We start from the raw sequence: 19,207 nt of genomic DNA, 5'->3' as shown, positions 1-19,207 counted from the left end.
GTGAGAACAGATGCCGAGGGGAGGACCTTCACCACTTCACAGAAACTAACCCTCTCCACCCAGCCGTAACCACCCCCAGCCCCTGTTTCCAGGCTTGGGAGGGGGCAGGAGGCGTCACGGGGCAACCCTGCACTTTCCGTTGGAAGCCCCAGCTTGCGTGGAACCTTCTCCACAGGGAGCTGACTAGACAAGACAACAGAGCCCAAGCGCTGGAGGAGCCCCAGTAGAGCTTGATTGGCCGTAAGGGGGCTGGAGCCTTTCACCCTTACATTCAGGTTGGGCCTATGTCTGTGGCTGCTCAGTGGCCTGTGGGGGATGGGAGACAGGGGGTCACAAGCCAGCACCTAGGGGCAGCAGAAAGGATGGCCTGGTGCTTAAGGCACTAAGCTAGGGCTGGAAAGACCTGAGCTGAAATCCCTGCTCTGCTGCAGCCTTCCTGCGTGACCTTGGCCAAGTTACTTAAGCCCAGATCCTCCAAGGTAACTAGGTGCCCAGCTCCCATTGGGGTTTAGCCTCCGTTCCCCATCTGTTCCCTGCCAATGATACCACTGCCCTGCCTCACAGGGGTGTGGGAGGGTTAACAGCTGTCAGGTGCTCAGATGCCCCAGTAATGGGGGTACACGGAGAAGTACCTAAGCCGGAGGCTTGTTCGCCAATGTCCCCAGCAGGGAGGTGGATGGGCCGTGGAGACCGAGCTTCCCTCTCCCTTTCGTGGGGATTCCTCCGGGGCAGGGGTGCGGCTCACCAGGGCATGGGCTCAGGTCGGAGCCCTGCAGGCCTAGGCAGGAGGAGGGGCCCAGCCAGCCTCACGTCGCAGCATTTGGGAAATGCAAAAGGTGCCACTGGATCGCCCTGGCTTGCCCAGCCCAGGAACCGCCCCCAGACAGGCTGGCCAGCCAGGTGCCTGCAGCCCCCAACGCCCCCGTCAATCGGCCACTTGGCAGGAGGGGGTGACCCTGATACCATCCCCCGGTTTGTTTCCTGACCATGGCTAACTGGGCTGGGTTCTGAGTCACAGGCCTTGGGAGCCCTCTGCTGGCTGCTCAGAGCCCAGCAGCTGCGCTCCGGGTTTGCCTCCCCGTCTCCTAGTCACACACGGCTCGGGGTCCTTCCTCCTGGGTGCGTGGAGCCCAGAAACACCCCGCTCTGCTCTTTGCCCCACTGGCGTAGCCGCTGGCCAGTCGGCGCTGATCCTGGCTTGCAATCGGGACGCTCCCCTTCTCCTCCCGGCCACAGCTGGGGAAGCAGTTTCTTAGCCCCGGGGATGGCAGAATTTCACACACCCCAGTCATCCCTGCAAACCATGAGCCTCAGCCAGAAGTGAGTGTCCAACCCCGGGGCCCAATCCTTTACGTCAGCGGCAGCAGGACCAGGCCCCAGAACACAGGGCCGGCTCTACCATTTTTGCCGCCCCAAGCAAAAAAAAAAAAAAAAAAAAATAGCCGCCCGGAGTGTGCCCCCCAAGAATGGACGGAGTGCCGCCCCTTAGCATGTGCCGCCCCAGGCACGTGCTTCCTCCGCTGGTGCCTGGAGCCGGCCCTGCCAGAACAGCATCTGTGACTGCACAGCCCAATAACGCAGGCTGGTGTCAGCATTTTGCCATTGGCTCTGGACTCCTGCCCTTGGGGGTTGAAAGCTGGAGACAATTCGTGAGTGTCACTGGGGCCCTGGCATGCAATTCCCCTGGGAGCACCCTGGACAGTGCTAGGATAGGACAGCAGGTCTGGGGCCGCCCCCCAGGGCTGAGAAGTTCCAGCCCCCCAGCAATGTGGCCTCCCCAGTTAAAAGACGCCAGCCGTGCCCAGAGGCCAGAGCTGGGTTCATTTAGGGTGGGCCGGTTCTTGACTGCAGAGGCCAGACCAGGACTTAGAGAGGCTGTGTGGTGCCACCATGCAGCACAAGATGGGCTACTCAGAGAGCGCCACAGGGTCGGCCCGTATCCAGCAACCTCAGGAAAGATCCCTTCTTGCATTCGCTCCACCTGCATCCTGTTGCTTTTCCACCACGAGGCATACTGCAGACACTAGCCAATGGATGACTTGGCCTGGGAATCTGGCTGAATGACAAGGGGCGGTTTGGGTGAGGATCCCGCTCCTGAAAGCAGGAGGACAGAGCTCGGCGGGGAGCCCTAGGCCAATGGAGTTGTCACTGCACTGATCCCTGCCACGACAGGACTGAACCAGGAGATAGGCAGCAAGCTCTGTGGAGTGGGAGCAGCCCGGAGATCCGCAGTGCCTTTAAACATATGGCTTCTAGTTTAGTCAATAGGTTTTTTTCTGTCCTAGGAGCCAGTTTTCGTTCATTTTTAAGCTACATTGCGGCCTCCCCTTCTACTAGTCCAATCGGTTCCCATCGACACAAGTTAAGGGGCCGTGTTGTTACCCACCCCACCAGCAGGGGGCGTGGCACAGCCGGCAGGGCACATGGCAGTGCTCATGTGTCAACGACATGCCATGGACAGCGTTTCGTTCCCGACGTCGATTTCCCTTGGGTTATGTTGAACCCTTTCATTCAGCACCTTTGCCCCTTCTTCATTAGTTACATGCCAAGGGGCATTAAGACTGTGAGGAAGGGTGGCCCAGCGGCTAGAACAGTAGCCTCTGACTATAGCCATCTTGGTTCAAGTCCTTGCTAGCCACAGACTCCCTCGGCCAAGTCCCCTGCCTGTGCAAAGGGGATAACTGCGCTGCCCTCCTCCCTGGGGTGGTGGTAGGATAAATACATTAGAAATTGTGAGGCATTTGGCTACTCTGGTGATGGGACCACAGAGAGATTGAATTAAAGGCTCACTGATTGAATCAAAGGGGTCCAAGCTAATGAAAACAGAGGATGGAGTTTGTATTATTATTGATGCAAATGCTCAGTTCCTGAGGTTTTGATCAAACTGGCTGGAGGCTCAGATAAACCAGGGGCCGCATGACAAAGCATGGCTGACCCAGGAGTCCTACGAGAACAATAGACAAGGGTCTAGACAATCCATGTACCAGCACAGGGCCTAGCACCTGCAAAGCACTTTCCATCTTCCCAGCCCCGAACAAGTGTTACCTAATTCAACCCCACAGCCGCCTCGGAGGTAAGTATCAGTGTCTCCATTTGACAGAAGGGGACAATAAGGCATGAAGAGATGAAGTGATTTGCCCAAAGACAAAGCGGGACCAGTGCCAGGCCTGGGCTCCCGTCACTAGGACTCACCTCCCCATACAGCTCAAGGGCAGAAGGTGTAAAGATCTGATGATGTTTTAAGTGAACCCGGAACACAGAACCGGGAGGTGACGTCTGAGTGTTTGAAGGGTCACACGTAAATCCCACCAAGGTCAGAGGTCACGCCATGTCTTCGGAGCAAGGTCTGTCCCCCCGATTCGCAGTAAGGATTTGGATTTGACCCATGGCCTGAGTGTCGGGTAACTATCAAATTCCACATTAGGAATAATTTCTTTGGTGGGCTGACTTGGGGTGAGGGCACTTGGTTCTCTAAGGCTGCTTAGAGGCTTGGGGTGTTAGAGTAAGTCCCAGGGGAAATGGACGGGTGGGCAGAGCGATGCAGAGGAGATGGTCAAAAGCACCTGACTGCGATCTCCATTGCTATAGGGGTTTGCAGTGTATCATCTGGATAACACCATGTAGGCGATTGTATGCATGAGACAGCACATAGGCCGCATGCGGGGCGGACTCTGCTCCTGCTTGATATTTGTGGGTACTGCTGCCCTCTGGTGGAGGGACATAGATGTGACGTGTGTGTACACACACACACACACACACACACAGAGAGAGAGAATGGACTCTGACCTGCTGAGTGTATGTTTGCAGAGCTGCTGGGGCCGTGTTGGTCCCAGGAAACGAAAGAACCCGGGTGGGTCAGGTCATATCTTTAATGGGCCCAACGTCTGGTGGGGAGAGAGACCAGCCTTCGAGCTCCACGGAGCTCTTCTCCCGCGAGTCCAGCTCCTGTCTTGTTGGGGAGGTGCCCCCGCAGCTGGGAGGGTAAGGCTGGGTTTGGTTTTCTGCCCCCTGGCATCACACTGGGGCAGTGAGGTCTGTATTGATTCAGAGGGGCCAGCGCCTCGTGTGGCGTCACCCACCCCCTTCCCGTCAGCAGCCTGAATATTCTCCTGGTCATCTCCCATCCAAGGGCTGCCCCTGCCCAGGCCGGCTTAGCTTGTGAGAGCGGACAAGACCCCCGCGTGAGGTCGAGGGGCTGCACGGTACACCAGCAGGCCATGTCTATATTCAGACGTAGCAACAACCGGCTGGAAGGTGCCCTGGGGAGCAGGGGGGCTGGAACGATTTGTATCGTGGGGGTGCTGAGAGCCATTGAACTAAGCTGTAAACCCTGTATATGATGGAGACCACTTCCAGCCAGGGGTGCGGCAGCCCCCCGAGTTCCAGCACCTAGGCCTGGGAGGGGCGTTTACAGAGTTGTATGCTGGACCTGGACTCTGGCCTGGTCGGACCGGCCCCCATTTCATAACCCACCTTTGCTCTTGCTTCACCAGTTTCCACACATCCGTGCATCGGCCCCAGGGTCAGTGACCATTAGCTCCCTCTGCTGGACACGGTCCATCCCAACCCATGCAGGGCCCTTGCAGTTCATCAGCCCCCAGGGCGTGAGGGCAGAACCGTGTTACAATCAGTTTGTGGCAGGAGAACTGGGACATAACGCAGGGGGAAGGGGGGGCCTCGCCTGAGCCACAAGCATCACCAGACCATGGGACCTGAGCGAAGCCAGCGATAGTAACAAGGGGGAGGAAGAAAGGAGGAGTAAGAGAGATGAGCCATTGGGCCCAGCTCCACCCTGTCAGCCTTTAGCAGGGCCCATGCAGGGGGCAGTTAAATATCCCAAGGCGCAGGTTGAAAGGAGGCAGGGACCAGCTTTTATTTTAGAGTCAGGGGAGACCAAGAAAACAGGAAAGGGAAAGTGTCCATGAGCGCAAGGGGGCAGGTAAGGGGGCGTGCATCTCCTTGGCATGGCTGGGATCCACCCACAGCTGCCTGGAGCACTACGCTGCCCGCACCCGGTGCATGCAGAATGGCGGTCGGGGCCTTCAACAGGATGTGGTTTCAGCCACTCTGAGCCCCCCTCCAGGCACCCGATTTCCATGGGAAGGACACAGGGCATTACAGACCAGGGCTGAGGTTTTCAGGAGGGAGTGCCCCTGTCTCAGTGCCCAGCTGTCATGGAGAGAGCCGACCAGGAACCCCTCTGGCTGGGAGGACAGCCTACAGAATGAGGGTAGTACCCGGACTCATGCAGCGCTTTTCACTCCCGGAGCTCAGCGTCCCTTGCAAAGTTGGGGCAGGGTCACTATCCCCCTTTTGCAGCCGGGGTGTGAGTTCTCCTGGGTCACCCAGCGACAGAGCTGGGAATGGCCAATCAGGTAGAGTAGAGGGGTGGGCATCACCTCCGGATACAGCATCAGCGAGGCCATTACTGGCTGTTGCATCCAGCTCTGGTATCCGCACTTCAGAAAGGATGGGAACCAATTGGAAAGGGTTCAGGAAACAGCTACAAGGACAATCTGAGGTCTGGAAAACCTGCCTTCCAATGAGGGTCTGAAGAAACTCAATCTAATCCCCAAAAAATTAAGAGGGGACTTACTCATGGTCTACAAGTACCTCAGAGGGGAGGAGATTTCTGAGACAGCCGAGGGCTCTTTAACCTAGCAGGAAAAGGCAGAACGAGATCCGGTGGCTGGAAGCTGAAGCTAGACAAATTCAGACTAGAAATAAGGCCTGATTTCTAACAGTGATGGGAATTAGCCATCAGAACAGCTGACCTCAGGGTGGGGAGGAGTCTCTGTCATTTTAATTCTTTAAATCAAACCCAGATATTGTTCTAAAAGATCCGCGATAGCTCAACCGCATGTCGCGTGCGCGCGCTGCCGGGATCGCTGGGCGAGGCTCTAAGCTCTGTGTTGTCAAGGAGGTCAGGCGGGATGATCTGAATGGTCCCTTCTAGCCTTAAACTCTAGAAATACCCAGGGTCTGGAGTCCCAGCCAGGCTCTGACCACTAGACCACGTTTGCAGGGCTGTGGGGAAGGCCTCTCTGCTTCCAGCACTGAGTATTGCATAGCAAAAGCCGTCCATCTGCAGTCCTTGTCTGGTCCCCTTCTCCATAATATCTGAGCCCCTCACAATGTAGTGTTCTTACCCTCGCAAGACCCCTGGGAGGGAGGGCAGGGCTATGACCTCGTTGTACAGATGGAGAACAGAGACTAAGGGACATGCCCTGGGTCACACAGGGAGACTGTAGCAGAGCAGAGACTTGAAACCAGGTTTCCCACACTAGCGCCCTACCTCATGCACCACCCTTCCTCTCTGCACCCTCTTCCTGTAACCTTCAAACACTCGTTCCCTGCATCACACCCAACAAGGAACTGTGTCTGTTTCTGTTTCACCCGCTCTGAAATCCCCAGTCAGGCACGCTCGGCCTTTTGTTGCTATGGAGTTTGTTTTGTTTGCTGCCTGCTGCAGACAGAGCCCGGCTGCCTTTTCACGAGGCCCGTTGCTCATCTGCTGCACTCAGCTCTCGCTGCTGACCCACCTGAGCTCACGAGGGGATCGCTCCGGGTGTGTCGGCAGAGTCTCGTGGGGACAGGCACAGGGTCATTCAGGCAACGGGAAGAGAAGTAACACTGGAAAGGCAGGCGGGGGGGACTCCAGTGGACTCCTTACAGTAATGAAACCTAGTCCCTTTTCAAACATGAGTTAAACGCCGTTTTGAGACCGGGGTCTCCCTGCCAATTTCTGCGGCTTGACAACCACATTTTCCTGTTTTTCAAAAGTGTTTTTCTCACCCTCACTGCTGTGAGAAAGAACCATGCAGACAAGACGGGAAACTGACAAACCACCTGCCTCTGCAAAGGAAACCGTGAAACTGAATAGACCCAACACGAGGGCAATGTACAAAGCTAACACACTGGAAAACTGAGAGATTCTGCCTCCCCCCCCAACCTCTTTCAGTTATAGCGATCTTAGCTGTCACTTGTAACAGCAGTGAGGGGGAAGCCATGGACCATGGCCCCACTGCACACACGGAACAAAATCTCCAGGTACTGCACCTTTTTAAGTGGGTTACATTCCTTTAATCGTAAAAAGCTCAAAAGACGAACAAACCAGCGTAAGCGCTAAATACTATTACAACTTGCAGGGGTACCTCACATACGTCAGGTGAGAAAAGCAAAGAAATAAATCCTTTAAAATATTGGCCCCTACCTACCTTTGTCTTAAATGATGAGCCATCCGAAGAAGTGGGCTGTAGCCCACGAAAGCTTATGCTCTAATAAATGTGTTAGTCTCTAAGGTGCCACAAGTCCTCCTGTTCTTTTTGCGGATACAGACTAACATGGTTGCTACTCTGAAACAACCTCTCAGCACATCTTACGGCACCGTTTATTCCAGGCATGTTCTGTGATCTCTGGCAGGCTTACTAGGAGCTCAGGAGGCAGAGGGGTTGGAGAAAAGGCCGAATACATTTATTAGTAGCTGTAGAAGCATTCAGCTCACCCCAAGTCTCCTCAGGCTTCTGGAAACATTTAGCTTGCACTGAGCATGCTCAGATACAGATCTCACGCTAGGGCAGGTCTACACTTAAAAGTTTTGCCGGCATGCGGTGCTGGTTGGGGTCCCATCGTTTTTATGATGTAGCTGGGCCGGCAAAAGCCCTCGTGTAGACGCAGTTATACTGGCAAAAACCTGCTTTCGTCTGATTTCAAACTGGGATGAGCGGTGCCAACAAAAGCTCCTTTGTGCTGGTATAACTGTGGCTACACTAGCCGGATTTTGAAGGTGCAGCGACAGCGGCAGTGTTTTCAAGTACAGACAAGGCCTGTGAGTACAGTCAGACCCACACCAGTATTATACGGGCTCCATCACACACTCACTCCCCGGCTAGTCAACCGAGATCTGATTCCCTCCAGTCTTGCACAGTCACTTACGTATGTGCAAAGTGGGTGTCAAACGCTACTGGTTTGATGCACAAACTTTGCACAGGTTTAAAGGATGGTTTAAGGTTGAGGGCGCTGGGGCACCCCGAGCCTCAGTTTACCTAGCTGTATGGTCATTTTTATCTGCCTCCACCCAGAGTCATGGTGGGAATCAACATTCTATGACTTGCTGGAGCAAGGATTTATTCGTTAGCATGGCCGATGTTTCAAAGATGTTAGTTGCCAAGCCTCAGTATTACGGATTAATAATTTTCCTTATTGTTCTGCTTTGTTTCCTCAGCCTGGGGCTCTTTTATCTCTCTGGTTTCAAGTGCCCCTGGGCTTTCGCTTGTACTGGGAAAAAGAACATTCACAAGAGACACAACGGGAGGAAGAATCTTTGATCTATTTGGCCCCGATCCGGCAAGCGTTTACATTCACTTTTAACTTTACCCACAGGAGTTAGGCCCAGATCCTCACAAGGCCTAACTCTCTTCACTCAGCACCTAAATACCACTCAGGCCTTAGTGCCACTGAACTCAACAGAAATACTCGTGTGCACCAAGTTAAGCAAGTGGGTGTTTGCAGGATCACGGCCACAGACAGAAGGACACCCCTTGGGTCAGCAGCCAGTCCGATCCTGCCCCCCTGCATTTCCCAGAACCAGGAATGGAGGGAACTAGAGATGGATAACCCCCCTCGGAGCTCCTCCTGGCCCTACAGCCCAATTACAAGTGCTCCATCCAGTTGGTCCATCCCAAGTGATGGGGTCCCAGCCAGGCCCTCCCACAGGGCCGCTATTGCCACACCCCAAAGCCCCAGCGTAAGTGTTCCCCTGCTCAATTCCACCCTAATCGTTCCTAGTTACGGCCCTTTGCACAGGAACACCAGTGTACACAGAGACGGCAGCGGGGCCCCGGGGGTTAGTTAGCCTCCCCGGGGCAGATTCTCTCCAGGGCTCCTGTTTTTACACACACTCTCAGTCACGGAGTTGTGCGCGTTGCCTGGGCTGGTGTCTCCAGGCGGGTTTCCACTGAAGGGGAAACAGACCCACAGAAACACACACAGCTGCTTCCCACCATCCACAGGGGGTGGGGGACTTCAGCCAGGTGCCTAGCAGGGCCCTGGGGGCTGGCGGGAGAGAGGCTGGAGAGTTGGGGGGCTGGAGGCTGAAGTTGAGGCATTCGGGGGGGGGGGGCTGGAAGAGGAGAATGCTGGGGGCTGGGAAGAAAAAAGGGTGCAAGATATGGGGGGGTTGAAAAAGGAGGGTGGTGGGGCTGTGGATTAGGGAGGGGGCTGGATATTGAGGGGCTGGGGAACCAGAGGAAGACTGCATCCCGGGGGTGCTGGGGACTGAGGGGGGGATATGGGGAGGCTAGATGGGAGAAGGGTTAGGGAGGAGAAGGGGAGTGCGGAGAAGGGGCTGGAGAGGGGCGGCTGGGAAGGAGAAGGGGGCTAGCTCTGGGGCACGGGACGGGGAAATCCCGGAGGGCGGGGAGTTACTTGCCTCTGTTCCGCAGGCGGCCCGAGCCGAGGCGGAGCCACACCCCGGGAGGGCCGGCCCGAGCGAGCGCGGAGCGCAGCCCGGCATGGACACCTGAGACGGGGCCCCGCCGCTCGGCTCCCCGGAGAGCCCCCGCGGGAGGATGGGACCCGCCGCGGGAGGTGAGTGAGGGCCGCCCGGGGGCTCTGTCCCGGGACCGGGGTCCGCCTCCCTCCAGCCCCATCTCCCCCGGCTGCCTGGGAACTGCGCGCCGCCTGGGGCTCCGCGGGCGCGGACTGGCTCGGGCCAGGCTGCCGGGGAGCGGGTGCGCTGGGGCTTGGCTGGGTCTCCCGGGGCAGGGGCCTGCGTTCCCCGGGCTCCATTCGCAGGGGCCACCGGGTCCCTCCAGCAGCCCGGCGCGGAGCCCCCTCTCCCCCGTGCCACCCTGGCCGGGAGTCCGCTCCGCGCCCCCTGCCCAAGCCGAGCACCACCTGCCTTCCCAGCACGGCCCCCTTGGGCACTCGGGTGCCCCAGCGTTTGGGCTGGTGTCTCAATAGGGGGCGCTCTTCCTCCGGCGTCAATACCGACTTCAGTGCCCCAGGCCAGCGGGGGGTAGTTTGCTGCTAGGGAGGAGATGGGAAAAAATCGTTCCTGATCGTCAGCGGGGTTTAATTTGTGCCAGGGCCCAGCACCTCTGGGCCTGGGGGTTCATAGCCCGGCACCTCTGGGCCTGGCGGTTCAGAGCCCCTGGACTTGCTGCATCAGTTATGAATGTAAAAACAAAAAATTGCTTGAGCCCCCGGCACCTCTTTCATTACAAATGAAGCCCCACTCCCACTTCTGCCGCTGACTCATTTTGTAACTTGGAGCAAGTCTCCAGGAACGTGGGAAGTCTGTTCATTTCCTACGTCACAGGCGGATTTGAAGCTAAATTCGCGAATGTTTGTCAGGTGCCTCGAGACCCTTGGGTGGAAGGTGCTGGCGACGTGCAAAGTGCATCCTGGCTGAAAAGGGATGTGGGACTTTCGGGCTGCAAGAATGGAGCTGTCAGAGGCCCAGATTTTCCAAAGGGGCTAGTGATTTTGGGGACCCAAGCTGAAACCCCTCAGGGGGCCTATTTCTCAGGAAGCGCTGAGCAGCCCCTGTGAAAAACTGGCCCCTTCCAAAGAAATTGCAAGTTAGGTGCCCAAATCACGAGTCCAGCAGTTCCCAGAGTGTGCCACCAGCAGATGGGGTGGCGGCGGCCCCTCATGTATGGAGGACGCCATTTTGTGACCTCGCACGCACCATCCATGTGAGACCACAGCGCACGGAGGAGACCATTCTGCTCTACAAAATGGCGTCCTCCATGGTGTCTGGGGTCTCGGGAGGAAATAATGAATTGCAACAGGGTCATGCTGGCGACAGGTTTGGGCTGGCCTTACGGCACTGTGGTCAAGAGGCAAGAAATAGGGCAGGCCTGGGCTCCGAGGCCACAGAAAGAAGTTCGAGGCAATGTGTGGGGGTGGCAGCAGAGCCTGGGGGCGATGAGGGAGCCAGCAGGGGCCGGGGGTGACGGGCAGGGGAGCCCAAGAGCCAGGGGCACCGTTTTCCCTAAGGCCGGCTCTGAACCCCTGGCCTAGTCACTGTTGAAAATCTTGCCCAGAGTCTGTGAAATCGGACGCTAACCGGGTGACCGCCTTAATGATTTTCCATGTGTACCCATGCACGAGTCGGGCAAACGCTGCTCTCAGCTACACTGGTGTGAACCCAGGATCCACGTTTTCTCTAGAGCCTCTGTAACAATGGGTGCGCGCCTGGGGGGGAAGGGGATGCAGTGAAAAGTAAGTGCAAGAAGTGCTTTCCTCAGCTCAGCGCCCAGGCCCCCCGGGATCCGAGAGAGGAGCAGCAGCGCAGCATGCTGTAACCAGCCAAGGGGAACGGGCCGGTTCTGCAGTTGCACAGAGCGAGTGGGAGTTCCAGTTGGTGCTTCAGAGGCAGGAGGGAAGGTACCAGGAGCCGGCTCCACTCCCCCTGCTCTGGCTGGCTGTGCTGGGGAGCGGTGGCACACAGCCCCACACGGGGCCTACAGAGACAGAAGGGACTGTGAACAGAGCAGGAGTTGTGCTGATCACCATGAGCTGGGGTCCAGCTGCACTCGGGCTGGATACCCCGTTGCTGCTGGACTCTCTCCTGCTGTGTCAGCGAGCTGCTTGTAGCTGCTGCCATCCAGGACCCTGCTGGGTGTGTGTGCCACTCTGTGCCACGCATGGGGGGAGAGTTGAATTGGCAGGGGTGTCCCTGGGCTCTAGGAGAGGGGATAGCAGTTCCAGGCTTCTCATGAGCAGGGCTCAGAGAGGAACTAAAACTAGGTGCGGGGCCTCGGTGAAAGCTGCTAACCAGGCTGAGCTGCCGCTCGGCGTCACAGAAGATCGGGGGAGGGCTGCCCAGATGGTCTGACCAGACCCTCAGTAACAAGCACCTTTCTCCCGTCCATTTCCCTGCGGTATCCGGTGCGTTCTAAAGCCTTCCTTCAGGAGGTCTGCTTTGTATCACCAGTGAAACGAGTTTGGAGGCCTCAGCCGAGAAACATCTCCCCCGCCGTGTAACGCAGTCTCCCTTGAGTGAACTGGGGATGGGGGGATGCGAGTTAAGGCTGAAGTTTGTTGCCGGTAACTGCTTGGAAAGCCACAGCACCAGCCTCTACCATTGCCAGGTGCCAGCTGCACAGAGCGCGTGTTTGGGACAGTCACAGAAAACAAATGTTTCGAGGCAGGGCCGGTGCGCAGTTGGCATCCCAGGGGCCAGGCTTAGCTCTGTCGGCTGAGCTGGGTGACCAGTCCTGCCGGCACAGTGCCCCGTTCAGGTGATCACATCCAGTGCTCGGCCCTGGGCCGTTGCCAGGGGACAGGCCTCGCCAAAGCACAACAGTGTCACTATAGCAAACAGAAAGCCAGTGCAATGAAAGGGACATGCCTTGTGGCTGAGAGGGCTTCCAGCGCTGCCGCTGGCTCTCCCCTCCCCTCCCGGGAAAGCGCCTCGCCTTGAAAAGCTGCTAACAGGCTGCCCTGGGCCCCACATTTCCTGGGAGAGCCTCAGTTTTGACAGATTTGTGTCACAGCCTGCGAGATCCAGCCCAGAGAGGAAGAGAGCAGCGCTGGGCCATGGGGCCTGGTTCTCTTAGGGGCAGGACAGGGCGGGGAAAACACCAGGAAGGCAGCTCAGGGTCCCCTTTTGGAGCCCATCCCCACGGCTGCTTTCAGTGTGAATTTCCTGCCGGTGAAAGGTGCTCCGCTGGCAGCCCGGGGGTCTCGGGGTATCCATGGCCAGGTACAGCCAGGGCATCGGCAAGTGGGCTCCCTCCAGCCGTGACAGCGTCAGTTGCTCTCCTTGGCCTTTTGCTGGGGCTACCAGCGAGGGGTAGGGGGTGTTATTGCCAATTGGCCTGTGCTGGATTGGAACAAGCCACCTAGTGGTGAAAGACCCCCGGGACCCCCGGCCTAAATGCCATGTCCCCCAGCCTCAGACTGGACTGGAGTTGGAGGTGAAGGTCTCTGCATCCCATCCTGGTCCCCTGAGCCATCCACCCCCCCAGGCGCACACACAAATGCACACACCCCATGCACACTGCCTCTTAACTAGCTGAGCAACACACGGTCCCTCGTGAGACCCCCTCACAAGAGTCCTTCCCACAGCTGGGACCAGAGCCCCGTTTTCCCACATCGAACGACCGAGCCCTCGTCACCCCGGCTTCCAGAACAGGCCTGCTCAGGGTTTAAGCCGTACAAGGCTCTTGGTTAAAAACCAGGCCTGGGCCTTTAAGGAGAGCAGGGCGGGGAGGTAAAGCCGACGTCACGGGCAGTGGCCAGGAAGGGCCCAGGGAGTGTCGGGCTGAGCAGGAGTTCCGCTGGGGATGGCGTGGCTGATAAGCAGAGATTGTTCATTGTTCCAGCCCTGCTCAGACCAACTGACGGTAACCGGAACACGGGCCAAAGTGCTGCCGTTTCCTGTCCCGCACAATGGCAGGGAACGGAGCCCGGGGCCCTGTAATGTCTCCAGCATACAGTATTATTCCTATGCACGTTACCGTAGCGCCTAGGACTGGGACCCCATGGTGCTAGGCGCTGTACAGACGCAGAGCAAAGGGGCGGCCCCTGCCCCAGAGAGCTTACAATGTAAGCCAAGAGCCATCAGGTGGGGAACAGGTGAACAAAGGAAACACTGGCCCGTGTGACAGGCAGGGCTCCCCGCACACCAGCGAATTAGCTGTCGTCCGTAGGCATCATGGCAATGGAGAGCTGGGAGGGACTTAAAGGGGGAGAATGAGTTTGTTTTGCAGCTGTTTCCAGGGAGCTCCTCCTAAGCACGAGGGGCAGCCTGGGGGAAATCCCCAGGTCCTCATTTGAACGCTAGCTTGTATGGGCAGCACCTCTGCTGAGGGCCTGAAGACACAGGCCGGGTTGTGTATCAGAGACATTCTGCGTGGACCTGCCGTCAAAATTCCCTCCACCTGTTGTGCCTTGGGGCTGCCAGGCCCTCTGAGCCTTGCCATAAGGAGGCGTCATGGACTCATGGCAGAGAGTCAAGGGGGAGGGCATGAGAACTGAGGGAGGGGCAAGGGGAGAAGGGAAGCGCTGGGAGCAGAAGGAGAGAAAGAAGGGGTGAGAGATGACTGCAGGGTGGGGGAGGAGAGGCAAGTGCGGAACCAGGACCGCCAGGTAGAATCACCGTCCCACCAGCCCAGGGAGTCATGGATTTGGGGGTGGCGTAGTGGGGTCTCTGGTAACCCCACTGCTGAGGGCCATTCCTGGCTGAGAGAGAGCCGGGAGAGAGGAAACAGCGACTGTGACTTGGGGCTCGGGTTACCTTCAGCACCGCAGCTGTGGCTGGTCTTTGTCTCCAGCCCTGGGACTGACACCCTGGCCCCAGCTGTGCTGATGGCTCTGGGGAATGAGCGGATGCACCACAGGTCCCGGTGCCTGGGGCTTTGATTCCCAAGGAGCTCCCTCCTCGCCCTCCAGCGGTTCGGCTCCTGAACCTTTCCTGCATCTCGGGCATTGTAAAGCATTTGGACGCCTCCCTCGGCACGTGCTCCCCCGGAGCCCAGCCTGACAGCCCAGGGAACTGAAGTCCCTGCTTCTCCCCAGGACATGGGTAGCGACAGGACGAGCTTTCCACACACACCCTCGACCCTGACCCGAGGGGGGAGTTCAGGCTCCTGGACTCTGGACTAACACCCACCAACCTGTTCTGCCCAAGCTGCTGACCAGTCTCCAGGAGGTACCCAGGCTGGTATCTGGGCAGGATTGGAGCTGGAGGCGGAATCCTGAGTCACCCAAGCCCCCTGAATGCTTCCTCAGTAAACGTCTGACCCTTAAATGGGGAACGAGGCCAGGGCACGGGCCTCCCTCGCCCCACAGCCGTCGCAATGCACCAGAGGACCCACTAGGTGTCGCCGATTACTCCAGACAAGGGGAACCAAGCAGCGCCCATCTAACTCCAAGCCCTGCATACAGCCGCTTCCTGGGTGGATCGAACCCCCTCTCCGGCAGAGACCGGTGGGGTTGACTTTTTCTTACCCTGCAGCAAAGCCTGCATAGCTTGTCCTGCCAGTAAATTTCCACTGAATTGATTCGTCCTGCATAAAGCCTGGCATGTAGATTTCAACACCCCCTACCCCGCTGCACTGCCGTGGCCCATCAGTACAAAGGTCTGCCCACTGAGTTGGCAGTTTGTCCGTAGCAGGGCATTCTGGGATAGCTATACACGGTCCTAACAGGCCGTGGGGTGGAAGAGAAGGTAGGGTCGGACCTGTTTGCAGTGTTGTCGGTCCCAGGATATTGGAGATTCAAGAGGGATGAGGTCATATCTTTCAAGGGACCAGCTGCCTGGTAAGAGAGAGAAGCTTTCGAGCTTACCCAGAGCTCTTCTCCGGGTCACTGGGGTCCGACCTGTCAGACTGGAGTCCTGGGTGGACTTTTGTTAGACGAGCTTTGTTAATTTCTCTGGTCCTGTTGTTGCACACGCAGACAGTGTGACGTCACCTCCGGAGGAAAGCTCACCTGTTCCAGATCCCTGCCCCTACGCCCTCGCTCCTGCGTGCTGGGGTGCAGGGAGCCCCAATCCAGGACACTCTTGGGGTGCAGACCCCTCTGTGCAGTTCCCCATATTGTGCCCCGGGCTCTGTGCAGCAGGATCACACCGATTCCACTGTAGTGAAGGCCCTCTGCACCAAAGGAAGGGGAGCAGGATTTCCCCCCTGTAGGCTGCGTGGGGAAGTAACCTGGCTGGCTGTCCTTCAGAGAAGTGGCTGTGCTGTATGGAAGTATCCTAGAGAGATGCCTCCAACCACCTGAAAGAAAGGCCATAGGCGTGGGAAGGAGGTTATGCGGCATAAGAGGAACAGGCAGATAGCTGGGGCTCTGGTGAGGATAGTGGAGGGCATCAAGTCTGAAATCCCTGGACTCCTTGAAACCAAAGGTTTCTCTCCCAGCAGGAACTAACTCAGCCTGGCATCTTTCTGCAATTTACTGTGTGTGTGGATGAGCCCTTTGAGTCCATGGTCCTGTCGGTGCAGCATAGACGCCGCCGACACCCCTCGTCCTAGGAATCTGGATCACTCGTTGGCCAAGTATTGCAGGGTCGTGGGTACCCAGTCAATCTCTGTGCCTTAGGGCGGGTGATTCCCACACGCCGCCTTGGTGGTTTGCCCAACACACGCCCCTTTTCAGTACGAGAGCTGACAATTGCCCAGCCGTTGCCTGGGGAACTGCTCTCCTCTGGAGCAGGTGTAATCAGGGTGCTCTTGAGCGCCGAGCTGATTACCTGGTGCAGGTAACCCTTCGCAGAGCAGCAGGATCTGGCCAGCTCAGAGGCAGGGCTCCTGCCCGTGTTTGTTTGCGCCAGGGCTGGGTTGCTTCAGACACTGTATTAGAAGCTTGACATCAGCTGCCTGCCAGAATCAGCCCTGGTCTCGTGCTCAGTCAGAGGGAAGTCCTAGATGGACGCAGCGTGCGGGGGGCAGGCGGGTTCATTCTCGGGAAGGGGTTAGAGCGGGTGGGTGAATTTAGTTAGTGGCTGAAAAAGGAAAGTCCCTCCCCTCACCTCTTCCCTCCTTTCATGCCAGATGCAACTGGGAGATGCTAGTGGGTCACAGATATTTAGGGCTCAAAAGAAGGACGGGGGGGGGTCACCCCAACCCTTTCCTCTCCCCTGCTGCAGGATGTTTTAATGTGAGATGCTAAAGGTGGCACAATCCCTCGAATTACCTATAAGTAGCGATAGTGGCTAAACATGCATTGCCAATAGGGGGCGGTGTGCTGCTGCTGGGGGGTGCCATCTTTCCCACGACACATACAACGGCGGCTCTGAACATTCATTGTTGTTAAAGATCCCATGGCAGGTTTCAGAAGAGCAGCAGGGCCGGCCTTTGCTAAGTTCTCATCTGGGTACCTGCAGGCTGTTTCCCTGTATTTCAGTTAGGGTAGGATTCTTTTTCACCGCCTAGCTTAAGTCGCTTTGCAGAATGACTGTACGCTGTGGGGTTCCACCCCAGAAACGGCTACTTTTCAGGGCTGGGTGAAGTGACCCTTGTACAGATAAAGTTTGGAAAGTTTTTGAAGAGAGAAACTATTCCCCAATAGTTAAATTGACCCATTAAACGCAGGGGTGGCCAACCTGAACCTGAGAAGGAGCCAGAAATTACCAACGTACATTGCCAAAGAGCCACAGTAATATGTCAGCAGCCCCCCAGCAGCTTCTCCCAGCACCTCCCATCCACCGGCAGCCCCGCCGATCAGTGCCTCCCCCTTCCTCCTCGCACCTCCCCATCAGCTGTTCTGTGGCGTGCAGGAGGCTTGGGGGGGGGGGGTGGAGCGAGGGCACGGCAGGCTCAGGGGAGGGGGCAGGAAGGGGTGGAGTGGGGCCAGGGCCTGTGGCAGGGTCAGGGATTGAGCAGTGAGCAACCCCCACACCTCCCGCACATTGGAAAGTTGGCACCTGTAGCTCCAGCCCCGGAGTCGGTGCCTAGACAAGGAGCCGCACATTAACTTCTGAAGAGCCGCAGGTGGCTCCGGAGCCGCAGGTTGGCCACCCCGGCATTAAACGGATCGAACTGCAGCTTACTCAGCGATTGGTGTTTGCTGTACAAGAAATGTTGTGAGTTAGTTACAAACCTTTTTTTACTCAGAAGAAATCACTAATCTATTTTCCTCTCCTCTTTGCTTTAGGTCGCGAGCTGTGGGCATTCATCCTCTGGGCTGGGCTGTTGCTCACCACGCAACTTGCTCTAGGAACTGTGGAGGAAGCCTGCAACTGCAGTACCGCCGTGGCCTTCTCGGATTTTCAGGCAGCTCCGGCCCGCCAGACATGCTGTTTGAACTTCACCGGGGCTGAAATTGGCTCCCTGGACTGGAGCCTCTTCGGTGGAGTAACAGGCCTGAGAGAGCTATACCTCTCGCACTGCGGCGTGGTGGACATTGTCAATGCGCCCGGTGCGCCCGGCAGGCTGGAGATCTTGCACTTGGATCACAATCAGTTGGAAAAGCTTCCAGAAAGTTTCCTAGAAGACGCCCCGCGATTGAGGGTCCTTCGTTTGGACAGCAACAAGCTTCGCAAGCTGCCCAAATCCTTCCTGAGAGCTTCCACCCAAATCCAAGAGATTCACCTTGGCTTCAATGACTTGGCCTCCCTTCCCGCCAGTGTCTTTAAGCCCTCTCTCACCAGGCTCGGCCTCGCCAACAATAGCTGGGATTGCACCTGCGCCTTGCTTGGTGACCTGGAGAAGTATCCCCCAGAGCCACCCAGCGGGGACATGCAGGGCCCTGTCGTGGTGTGCAGCACCCCAGAGCGTTACCGCAGCATGGACCTCCGAGACATCCGTAAGCAGGAGCTCTGCCGGGCCCACAGCTTGACCGCCCTGTTCATCTGCTTGCCCCTGGTGGTCGTTTTAGCCCTGGTCGCCTGGTGCTTTTGCAGGCAGAAGAGAAAGACGGGCTACGCCCTCAGCCGCAGGCCGGAGTGCCACCTGGCCACAGTGGAGAGGAACGGTGCCAAGGGGCTGGCAGAGCCTCACCGCTACATCCAGTGTGAGCCGCCCACTGCCCCAGCCGAGAGCGAGAAAAACACACTGCTGAGGAACCAGGTCCTGCTGAAGCCCTCCACCGCCCTGCTGGGGAGCAACAGGGACCTCTACGAAGAGGTGGAAATCAAGCTGGGGGCCTTGGAGGATTCCTTTGTGCTGGTCAACCAAGGGAGCCTCAGCCAGGAGACGGGCCCCGCGGGGGCACCGGCGGCAGAGGAGCTGGCGGGCAGCGACCCGGAAGCGGAGACAGTGAGCGTGACGGACGTGCTGAAGGACTCGGTGGACCGAGAGAAGCTCTACATGGGCCAGGCGGTGGATTATTACAACCTGGTGCCTGCCATCGAGCTGGAGGACTCCGACCAGCAGGAGTACGAGACCATTGACCTGCACTGAGGCTTGGCCCGTGAGGGGTGTCCCGGGAACCTGGGGCCGTACCCTGCCCTTGCTGACACCCAGCGCGCTCCCAGGGGTGGGAGAGGGTGGGAGCTAGCGCGGGATGCGGCTGGAGGGCAGTGAATTGAGCTTGTCACTCAAACGACCGTTGTCATGTCGATCCATTGGACTGGAGCGAGAGCGATTGTACGTGAGGTATAAATGTCTGGAAATGACTTCGGCTGGCTCATTGCAGAGCGGGACGTGCTGCCTTCCGAATTCCCACCCCCTTGGCCTGTCACGGTCCGGTCTTCCCACACACTCCCACCAGGCAGGAGCGTATAACGCCGTCTGTCCCAAATGCGGAG

General features: G+C 57.6%; 1 protein-coding gene across 2 annotated transcripts; it reads left to right on the top strand.

Annotated features, from left to right (window-relative positions):
* The first annotated feature begins 9,427 nt into the window (after positions 1 to 9,427).
* LOC101932994 (uncharacterized) lies at positions 9,428 to 19,075 on the top strand. 2 transcript variants are annotated; one of them, XM_005303030.4, is made up of 2 exons: positions 9,428 to 9,588; positions 17,614 to 19,075. In XM_005303030.4, the coding sequence occupies exons 1-2, from the start codon at positions 9,570 to 9,572 to the stop codon at positions 18,858 to 18,860; spliced, it is 1,266 nt and encodes a 421-aa protein (XP_005303087.2). In that variant the 5' UTR covers positions 9,428 to 9,569; the 3' UTR covers positions 18,861 to 19,075. The 2 variants fall into 2 exon arrangements, with proteins under 2 accessions (XP_005303087.2, XP_042707427.2); XM_042851493.2 differs by lacking the exon at positions 9,428 to 9,588 and adding an exon at positions 10,132 to 15,276.
* The last annotated feature ends 132 nt before the right edge of the window (positions 19,076 to 19,207 follow it).

The sequence above is a fragment of the Chrysemys picta genome, chromosome 8 (assembly GCF_011386835.1).
Source record: "Chrysemys picta bellii isolate R12L10 chromosome 8, ASM1138683v2, whole genome shotgun sequence".
Taxonomy (NCBI): Eukaryota; Metazoa; Chordata; order Testudines; family Emydidae; genus Chrysemys; species Chrysemys picta.
The sequence above is the reverse complement of the archived record's forward strand: the minus strand, read 5'-3'. Positions and strand labels throughout refer to the sequence as shown.